An 11,498-nucleotide genomic window follows, 5' to 3' on the forward strand; every position below is an offset into this window, starting at 1 on the left:
TTGCTAGAGGCCTCTATCAGTGCTTTGACTGCTGTCATGGCAGCCTAAGAAATTCGACAATGTGGTACTGTAAATGTCATGCATGCCTGGGTTTTACAGAGTCTTAGTTTATAGATTTGGAAAAGTCAGCTACCTAAAACACTGTAGGATTGTGGAGCTCAATGTCTTAGCTGAATCCACCAATACAAAACCTGAGAAGGCACCAAAGTCCAGTTGCATGGATTCACTCATTAGTCTTTGAATGTACTTCTGCAAACTTCCATCAAGCATTTTTCTGTCTTCCATAATCAATATTAAAAAAAAAAATCCACAGAATGCTCACAGAAGGCTAAACTCCTGATCTGTGGACAAAAATGAAGCTGCTGCCAGGGTGTGTGTTTATGTTGGAATTCTCATTTAATACTCCCCTGATGTCCTCATCATATCTGTAAACAAGGTGGGAGGAGTGGAGCAAACTGTGAGTGCGCAGACAGAAGTGGCACGAGGGAGGAGGGTCACATGCAGCAGCGGGCAGGCTTACCAGTATGACCCACTCCTTTGCAGCTCTACTCATAAGTAGTTTCATTGTGACCAGTCATTCAATGAGCCTGCTGAAACCATGCCATGACTCCTGGATGGCTATGAATTACCACCACCACCACCCACGCTGCCTTCTTCCCCCTTTTCCAGGGGAAAAACCTTCTTCCAATTATCACTGGTTCCTTTAGAGATGGACAAGAGAGCTCACCTGCCTCCCCCCAGTTCCTTCTCAATGCAAAACCAAGACATTAAGTCTTCCCTGCCTCCCGGCTGGAAGGGCCCTGCTGCTTACCTGGTCTGAATGATGGCCCCACAATGCCTTTCAAGCCTCAAAAAAAGTAAGCAAGCACACCCAGACAGAGACACTTGATTCTGCCCGCGTGGGGACTCGTTTCCGAGTCAGTGGCCTCAGACGCGAGTCAGTGCCAGAGTAAATAATATATACCACTAAAGTCATAGCATGGGGTGGCTGCTTTGCCTTCTTTTTTCATTTTTTTAATAAGTAAAAGAGCAGTTGGAGGACCTGGCAACTGGAGCAGAACTTTGAGGATGTGGCCACAGTTCTTTAGAACTTTGCTGTGGCTTACTCCTGATCTCACTGCTATACAATATTCCAGTGGTTGCAAACTTTTTACAGGCCCTAGAGGCTGCTGTCTGATTTATAAACACTAAGGTGTGTGGCTATAATGGTGGTTGGGCAGCAGTACCCCCCCCATTTGCAGTTTGTTTAACCCTTGATGAACAATCTGCCCTGTTAGTTTTGCAACCGAACAAATATGGGGTCATGTCCCACTGGTGGGTTTCAGACTCACAGTTTGGGAACTGCTGCACGATTTGAAACAGAACGATGTTTGCCTTGACAAACCATTTGGTGCTTCTTTCTGTTTAAATTTTTACATAGGGGCATGATGGGAAGTGTAACCATATGTCCTAAAGTCCTAAAGACCCCACCCCACCCTCCACCATTATTCTACTTTGTTAAATGTTGCCCCACTGCTATTGAAAAAAACACCATTTTTTATGTGTACACCATGTATAATATGATTTGGCCCACCTGTGTAACATTCCCTTAACAGTTTTATTTACTATAGAGTAGCTGATCTGTAATGTGGGGTGAAATCTGAACTCGAATCACAGCAAAGGCAACACACATCTCACATGTCACCATGATCTAAGTACAGACTGCGCTCCGTAAAATTGCATACCGTTTGATCTTCATAAACATGTATGTTTTTCATTTCACAAAGACAATCAGGGAGATGTTTAGGTACTCTGTAATTATCCAGAATACTGTCATTTCCTTCCTTGTGCAGTTGGTAAGAAATACATCCATATTTCAAAAGGAGTTGGATATATCCTGAACTGTATCAGTGCCCCATGGTGGAACAGATCACCAAGCATCTCTTCTTTGGAGAAATACTTTTAGGAGGAATCTCTGTGGGCACATATGCTGCTTCCATGTGGCTCCAGAGTGAGGCTCTAGCAAGGTGCCTGCCATAGATATATCATTGTAGCTGGAACTGTAGTTCAGGATGCAGAAGTTCAGATGCAGCTGGGTTAGACATGCATTTGCAGCCATGTGGTTGTTTTTGCTCTTCTTGCTGCTGCTTCTCCCTTCTCTTGTCTGTTGGGAGGATGTGCCCAGTAAATGTGAATTTGAAGGAAGCTATGGTGATACTAGGCTAGGTGATGCTGTCATTGGTGGGGTCTTATCTCTTATACGTCCTGTACACACTGCAATCAATTTTCAGAGACTACCAGCAATGGAGGGAGTCAATTTCACGTAAGTTATTTCTTGTTTGGTACCCATCATGCTATTTGAAATATGAAGACTAGGGATCAAACAACTGCATTGGGGTGATATTTCAACAGGTGCAGCTTGTTGGGAAGAACAGTTTGGGGATGGGGCTGTGCCATGGCCAGGAAGGGAGCGGAGAGCATTGAAAGCAGCTCTGTTTATATCCTACCCCTTTCCTGGCCACAGACTACCTACATATGTCCACTTGGACTTGCACCAGCAAAATCATAGGCACAGTAGGTGCATTGTAGCAGCTAAGACTTGCTTCAGGACAAAGGAAGAAATGTTCCCTTACCTAAACATTTTTGTTCTGCTCAGATGAACAACTCCATTCCTGCACCCCTCTTTCTTACACCTATTTAGTTTTGTTTCCTTTTCTAATTGTACTTGGAATGAGCTTTTCACTGTAGAAGTGTATATCCAATAGCAGGGGAGTCATTGTCCCCTAAAATCGAGTGCTGTGTGATTCAGCACTAAAAACGACATTGTTCTTGACACTGATTGGCCAGAATGCACTGCTCACAATGACAACAGCTGTCAGTCATGCCCAGGATGAACAACACTGTAGTAAAACCCTCAAGGAAATGCTATTGCAGATGGAATTACTGTACACGTACATGTGATGCACATGAGATACAAGGGAGGGCACCAAGATGCAGGTCTCCTGTTGTCTTATTTATTATTATTATTTATTATTTATTGGACTTGTAATCCGCCTTTGTCCCCAAAGGGCACCCAAGGCGGGTGTGTCTTGTGTGCTCCCTGAGGCATCTGGTAGGGCACTGTGAGATACAGGAAGCTGGACTTGATGGGTCTATGGCCTGATCCAGCAGGGCTCTTCGTATGCTCTTATGTTCTTATGATAGACCTTATTTCTGCCTCAATGTCAATCTAATTTCAGAATGCAGTACAAACATTATCAGCATGTCCTGGCCTTCATTTTTGCCATTCATGAGATCAACAGGAATCCCAACCTCTTGCCCAACATGACCTTGGGCTTTAAAATCTATGACAACTTTTTTGAAGGAATGGCCACATATAAGTCCATCCTGGATCTACTTTTCAAACAGCAAAGGAATGAGCCCAATTACAAGTGTGGTAAGAAAGGTGATGTCTTGTCTGTCATTGGGGGATTCACGGTAGAGTATGTCATCCAAATAGCCAACATTCTTAGTCACTACAAGTTTCCACAGGTATGTACATTCAGATGCATGAATGGGTGGCATAAAACCGCTCTTCACTTCGTATATTATTTGGGACTTTATCAGTGAATCCCCTTTTTTTAGCTTGAAAAGAATTGCAAAGGGGCAATGCAATGCAACAAGTATATCATTTATTCAGAAGAAATAACCATTTGATGAGGTTCTTGAGATCTCAGTTGTATAGGAGGACATAAAATGACTGACCAGCAACCCAGGTGTGGGCAGAGAGACCTTCAGCTCAAAATAATAATAATAATAATAATAATAATAATAATAATAATAATAATAATAATAATAATAATAATAATATTTATATGCCACCTTTCTTGGTCATCAGATTTCTCCTCAGACTTTAATTCAAGGCAGTTTGCATAGTAAGGTTTTCTAAACCCCCATCAGAATTTTTATAAAAGGATAGCCTCATTACTAAGAAAGCCTCATTAAAAGAAAACCTCATTACAGTTGAATTCCTTCCCAGTCTGGCCTCCCTCTGGCTGCTTCGCCTCCCATGCAACTTGATAGCAACTCCTCTCTGTCACAGATGGTCAACTAGTTATCAGCATGTCGACAGCTCTCAGATACATCTGGTTGTTTCAAACTGGTGTCCTCAGATCTTCAGGCACACATGGCAGCAGCTCTACCACTGAGCCAGACCTCCTGCACAAAATATGTCTTTCAGTATATAAAACTCAGGTTTGTTTCCCAAGAAAATGTGTCATAAATACAGCCCATTATATAAACTGTTCTTCAGCTTAAGCACACCAATCTTGTTGCACTGATTTCAACACTGCTTAGTCATGTCTCATATTCTGGGGATACAAACCAGATATAAAAGGTGATTTTATTCTTTTAAAAAAATGGAAACTTGAAGCTCAGTCAAAACAATAGCTTGGTCTGAATCAAATACATTACCCATTTCAGGACATTAAGTGATGGCTTGTGGACATGGTGAAAGCAAATGTAGCAAATTCAGAGCACAACCCTATTGCATGTCTACAAGTCTCCCTATGTTCAATGGGGCTTACTCCCAGGAAAGCATGTTTAGTGTTGCAGACTTGCTATAAATTCTAGGCGGGAATGTCCAAAGATACATTGTTCAGTATGCTTAAAGTATCATCGATAAGCAAAAGTCTGGACTGTAATAAACACTTTGGTATGGAAAACAGTGGTTAATTTTCAAACCTGTTATGAGCCATGTTTCCCCCTGCTAGATTACCTATGGAACATATGAGATACCAGTCACAAGAAATAATTTTCCTTTTATATACTGGATGGCAATAAGGGAAGGTACTCTGCACACCGGAATCGTCCAGCTATTGCTGCATTTCCAATGGATGTGGATTGGTCTCATTGTTTCAGAGGATGACAGTGGAGAAGGCTTTCTGCAGAGACTGACCCCATTGCTGGCCCGGAACAGCATTTGTGTTGCCTTCTTAGAAAGGACTGTCATTTTCAAGGATCTTAATTTCGATGCCAATAAAAATACAGTCAAGCACAATATATTAAGTATACACTCCAAACTTTTGTCCATGACAGCCAATGTTGTTGTTGTGAACGGGGACACTCAGACTCTGTTGCCATTGGTAGTCGTTTTACATACTGCTGAATTTCACCATAGAGCTGTTATAGGGAAAGTTTGGATCACACCACCTCAGTGGGATTTCACCAGCAAAATTGAGGACTGCTGTGCAAAAACATTCCATGGGACTTTGTGTTTCACAACCTCCACAAGGCCTGTGCCAGGATTCCAGGACTTCCTTCAGACTCTAAAGCCTGATAAGTCACTCACACGTTTTCTCTGCCTTTTCTACAAATTTGCATTCGGGTGTTGCAGTGATGTGAAAATTAAAACTTGTAAACACTGTAGGGGAAAGGAGAAACTGGAGAGCCTGCCTCAGTCTCTGTTTGAAATGGAGATGAGTGATCAGAGCTACCGCATTTACAATGCTCTCTATGCTGTAGCTCATGCTTTAAATGCCATATATATGCCCAGACCAAAAACAATGCTGAACAGAGATGCATCCAAACTGTTGAACATTGAACCGTGGCAGGTATATTCCTCACTGTATTGATATGGTTATGTATGATACTGCCACTAGGAAGAAACTTGCTACTGAGCAGAATGAAAAGTTCTTCTAAATGAAATTGCTGTGGATGGAATGGGTGGTGCGGGTGAAATCATGTCCCTGGGCACTTGGGGTGGACACACTGCGGAAGCTAAGCAGATCTGGATCTTGCAGAACTTTGAAGACAGACAAACTGAGTATCCCAGATGCAATGCTTTAAGTTGCAAAATGAAAGAAAGGTGGAATATAAATATTTATTTAATTGTGCAAACCAGCCACTTGCATTGTTAACACAAAGCTCCCTGGAAACCTTTGAGTAGGGGAACAAATTATATACTTCAATAAGGCTCAACCAATTCAGCTTTCTATCACCAATGCAGCTGCAGTGTAGCCCCTAGGCCTCTGTGACTACCCCCAAACTGCAGGATTTAGTGCATGCCCTGTTGGCATAGCTGCATCAGTGCTAGAAAGTTGGATAGGATTGGGCCCATAGATATGGAAATGTTGGATATGATGGTGAGCTGAGAGGAGAGGAAGATGAGGAAGATCTGCCAAGCCTATTCTGTTTTTAATGAATGAATAAAATGTTCTTGTAATTTGTACATCTCAGGTTTACAGGTAACTTTTTTTTGACCGGAGGTTTGATACAATACAAGTTTATAATAAGAATGTATGAACTGTTTTCTATTTTCCATTTTTGGCCAATCTAGATGCACACTTTTCTGAAAAATGTCCACTTTAACAATGGTGCTGTCCATGAAGTCTGGTTTGCCCAGGAGGAATTGTCATCTGGACTTGATGTTGTTAATTGGGTCACTTTCCCCAATAAATCCTTCCTTAAGATTCAAGTTGGAAAGATGTCTCCAAGTCAAGAGTTTACCATCCATGATGATGCCATTGTGTGGAATAGCAGATTTAAGCAGGTTGGGCTAAAATCCTTCAGCAAGGTGACCGCCTCATTTGCCTGGGAACATGATTTTACCCACACCACCCAAGCATTCCTGAACAACTGAACATACCTGGAGTCATGCACTGCATACAGTGGTGGAGGCATGACTGAGAGACCTTTGAGATGTAAGGGTACTTATTTTTCACTTGCCTCTGCATAGGCTGCTGACAGCTTATAGGTCTTCTCATGCCTATGCCAGCTATATAATTGGTATAAGCCCAAAGAGACCCAGACAGTGGAGCAGGTTGAAAAATAGGGAATACGATCCGAAATGCATGACTGCCATCAGAACAACCCCTTCCTTCCCTGACACACCCCGGCTCCTCCCCTGAAGTGTCCCATTATCTTCTTCACTGCCCATGGCCCACCCCTGCCGATATTGTTCAGGTCTTGTAGGAATGCTGCAAATACACCATTAGTATACATGCATAATATTAAATATCTTAATCCACTTTAATCTAAACCATGGGTGCCCAAACCCCAGCCCTGGGGCCACATGTGGCCCTCGAGGCCTCTCAGTGCAGCCCTCAGGGAACCCCCAGTCTCCAATGAGCCTCTGGCCCTCTGGAGATTTGTTGGAGCCCGCACTGGCCCGATGCAACTGCTCTCAGTGTGAGGGCGACTGTTTGACCTCTCTCATGAGCTGTGGGATGAGGGCTCCCTCTACCGCTTGCTGTTTCACATCTGTGATGCAGTAGTGGCAGCAAAGGAAAGGCCAGCCTTGCTTTGTGCAAGACCTTTTATAGGCCTTGAGCTATTGCAAGACCTTGATTCATTCATATAAGTTCATCTTTAATATATTCATTTATGTAAACTTATGTAAATTTATTCAAATTTTAAATGTAAATTAATTCTTTTCATCCCCCGACACATCCCCCGACACAGTGTCAGAGAGATGATGTGGCCCTCCTGCCAAAAACTTTGGACACCCCTGATTTAAACCCATACTGGATCATGCCTCTATGGACACAGAATAAAACTATTTTAAACAAATTTGCAAGGCACATAGCATGTCATGTTGATTAACCAAATACTTACATTGAGATAAACATGGAGATAAATAACAAATAGATAGCTGGGTTTTGAGGTGGGCCCCATCTTTTAACAAGTTGAAGCCTACTGGAAAAAGAATGGCTATAGTGGGGGGCATTAAAAGAGCTTCTACTTATGTCCCTATTTTTTATTCTTAGATGTTACCCCAACAGAATCTAATTGCTATTGGACACTGGCATACATGGAGTGTGGGTAAAATGCCCTGGGGCGCCACCCCTCTGAGCCAGATGGCCCCCCTGCCACCATCCACACCCCTGCTGCCATCCTTGCCCCCTCACCACTGCTGTTGGCTGCCCTCTGAAGGCATAACGGGGGCTGCGGAGGCTACACATGTCAGATCTATAGCATTTCCCAACATGCATACCATGGTAGTATCAAGTCTAATATATTTAAAATGAAGAGAAGTGAATGGAGACACGCCTGAAATTGGTTCGTGAACAACCTAATTGATCCTGAACCACAGTTAGCTGCCACCCACACCCGCACCACCATCCACACCTCCCAACTGCCATTTTCGACTGCCCTCTGGAGTCCTTCTGGGATCCGGGAAGGCGGCACAAGGTCAGCCCTCCCGAGGCCTTCTTAAAAGCCCTTCAAACTGTCACTACTGGTTTTCTGACAAAAATGGGAAGTAATGTATAAAAGCACTTGAAGGCCGCTGGAACGCCAGAGGAGGCTACACGATGGTAAGGGGTAGCAAACACTGGGCAGGCAGCATTCTGTGGTCCTGGCCTCGGGCGGCACAGGGGCCAGGAATGTCAGTGCTACTGAGCCAATTCCCTGATGAAAAAAAGCATGCTAGGTTTTCTTCTAGCAGAAGGGCACATTGGGAATAAAATCTAATAATGATGTATTTCGTGTTTCATTTGGCTCTGCCCTGAGCTGTTTTGAGCTTCAGTAGGAAAAAGAAATCTCTCTACCAAAATGTGAGTATAGAACTCTCCCTGAAATCAACAGAACAGAGTCTTCAACAGGTCACTCGCAGCAGGGGAGTAATCTGTTGCTGGTCAGGTGAGCTCCTACTCTCGATAAGCTGAAGTGCACTGAAAGGGAAGGATGGTCATGGTGGTGGGCATTAAATATTCGCTTCAGTGTTTCTCCCCATTCTTTGTTCTTAGAATCTGCCTCGTTCAACCTGTGTTGAGAGCTGCCATGTTGGACACAGCAAGACGGTTCAAGAGGGGGAAGCAATCTGTTGCTATGATTGTACTCCATGTCCTGATGACATGATGTCTAACCAGACAGGTGAATGGAAGTGCACAGATTTTCCAGGATATATTTGCAAATACTAGTCCACCCTAAAACCATAACATATGGCTTTGTATTGGCCTGCTCTTCTCCAAACACTTAAGTTTATGATGCACTGATTCTTAAAGCTAACACTGATTAGAACTGCAACAAGGGAGGCACCTTGAAAGACTTTAGAGGCAGTCCATCATACAGTTAAGTGCACTTAATCCCGCTGGTGCCTATCCCTTGCTGCATTTGGTCAATCCCCTCATACTAAACACTGGAGGGCTAACAAGGGAAAGGAGGAATTCTTGTCCAACATTTGCTTTCAACCTCCCATCATTCTTATGACTTAATAGTTCTACTGACACTCTTTGTCCTTTTCAGATGCAGTTCATTGCTTCATATGCCCAGCAGATCAGTACCCAAACAAGAACCAAGATCAGTGTATCCCCAAATGCATGGCCTTCTTAACCTACAATGAGTCCTTAGGAATCAGTTTGGTTACCTTCACTTTTTCCTTTTCAATAATGACAGTTTTGGTGATATGGATCTTTTTAAAGAATTGGAACACTCCCATTGTCAAAGCCAACAATCAAAACCTCACCTGCATTCTTCTCAGCTCCATCCTGCTTTGCTATCTTTCCTCCCTGCTCTTCATCGGCAAACCTGGAAAGGTCTCCTGCCTTCTCCGACAATCAGCTTTTGGCATCATTTTCTCTGTGGCAATTTCTTCTGTTTTGGCAAAAACCATCACTGTGGTCCTGGCCTTCATGGCCACCCAGCCAGGGAACAGGATGAGGAAATGGCTGGGGAAAAAGGTGGCCCACTCCATTGTTCTTTCCTGTTCCCTCATTCAAGTGGGGATTTGCACTGTATGGCTGTCCACCTCTCCTCCCTTTCCAGATGTTGACATGCACTCCCAGACTGAGCACATCATAGTGGAGTGTAATGAAGGGTCGATCATCATGCTCTATTCTGTCCTGGGTTACGTTGGTTTTCTGGCCCTCACCAGCTTCACAGTCGCTTTCCTTGCCCGAAAACTGCCAGATACTTTCAATGAAGCCAAATTCATCACCTTCAGCATGCTGGTCTTCTTCAGTGTGTGGGTCTCCTTCATTCCTGCTTACCTGAGCACCAAAGGGAAAGACGTGGTGGCCGTGGAGGTCTTTGCCATCTTGGCCTCCAACACTGGCCTCCTGACTTGCATTTTTCTCCCTAAATGCTATGTAATTGTTCTAAAACCAGATCTCAACTCCAAGCAGCTGCTAACAGAGAAAAGAAGTAATTAAATCTGATTCTAAGATGGTAGTTGTTTTGCATGTTTTTTCTCTCTACATGTTTCCATACAGTATGAATACTGGATCACAGCATATCTCATTTTTAACTGACCTCATATCCCTTTAGAATCCATTTGGTGGGGTGAGAAATCATTTCAGAAGCAATAGTTGCATCTACTTGGAAGCTATCAAAGGATAATGTTAATATTGCAGGATAAAGACACAACACATAAATCAAAATGTTGAAACAAGGAAATACAAATTTCATATTAGAAGCATGATACTGATGCAGCACAGGTTCTTTGGGAAAGAACTCAAAGGTTTCCATTCTCTTCCAAGGATGGAAGAATCGTCTTCCAAGAAGTCCTTCCTTCACAGGAAGAACGCTTTTTCTAAGAAGAGGTAGCCTACTTAACTCTTCTTTCCCATCTCCTTTCAAATGACTTGGCCTCTTGTCTGGGTGAAGTTAAGGGACATCTGCCTCTGCTGGGCTCGCATCGAGTCCCTTTACTGTTGTATGCTGATGATGTGGTCCTGCTATCTCAATCACGTCTTGGTTTAAAACTTTTGGTTCTTAAATGTGTAGGTTACCTTACATCAAACAAACATTCCCTCAGTTTTGATAAAACTAAAATTATGATCTTTAGTGATGTTTGGAGGAAATATTCCTGGCCTTTCAGAGGAAGGCAGATTGAGCAGGTAAAATGCTTTACCCCCACAAATAAAGAGTCCAGACTTCGGCTTGGATGCAAATGGGCCACTTTATTGTGTCTCAAACTGCAGCAGGGCAATAAACTATAACCTCAAGCGTGCGGGGCTATATGGGGGAAACGGTCCTAGCCGTCTGCCTCCCCCTGCTAACTCCTTGGGTGTACCGCCTGACTCGAGGCCCCAGCTGTCAATTGCCAGCCTAGGTCTTTCAACGCCACCCCCAAAGGGGGCAAGACAGTCAGACTTCAGACCAGTCAATAGAGCCTCACCGGCCTGACAGTCCAGGCAAGGGGTTCGCCTGCCTGCATCCTGGAGCTGGTCAGGCATCATGGGAGCGGTTCAGGCTCACCCCTCACCTTGCTGCCTTGGATGGACACTGAGCCAGAAACTTACCTACCCAGCCCCGCATGTATCCTGCCACAGGGGAGGACAGCCTAGCGCTTGTCCTCACCACTCCCCACAAGGATAAAATTCCTCAAACCCTGCTGTAGGTCCACTAAGAACTAATCATTGCCCATTGGTGACAAATGCACCCCATCACTGTGGAACAGGGCAGGCTGCCTAAACCCAATAGCAGGGTGCTGGATTACTGTCCCGCCCTGCTCAACTACTACCCTTCCCAGGTACGCATTAACTCTTTTTCTGGTGACATCTATTCTACGGATGCTCTGCGCCCCGCACCAAACATGC

The 11,498-nt window shown here is 43.9% G+C and overlaps 1 protein-coding gene across 1 annotated transcript; it reads left to right on the forward strand.

Moving 5' to 3' along the window:
* The first annotated feature begins 4,853 nt into the window (after positions 1-4,853).
* LOC136652565 (vomeronasal type-2 receptor 26-like) lies at positions 4,854-10,109 on the forward strand. Its single transcript, XM_066629501.1, has 4 exons — positions 4,854-5,570; positions 6,296-6,508; positions 8,706-8,832; positions 9,205-10,109. Exons 1-4 carry the CDS (start codon positions 4,854-4,856, stop codon positions 10,107-10,109), a joined length of 1,962 nt encoding a protein of 653 aa, XP_066485598.1.
* Positions 10,110-11,498: the final 1,389 nt, after the last annotated feature.

Source organism: Tiliqua scincoides, chromosome 5 (assembly GCF_035046505.1).
Source record: "Tiliqua scincoides isolate rTilSci1 chromosome 5, rTilSci1.hap2, whole genome shotgun sequence".
Lineage (NCBI taxonomy): Eukaryota > Metazoa > Chordata > Lepidosauria > Squamata > Scincidae > Tiliqua > Tiliqua scincoides.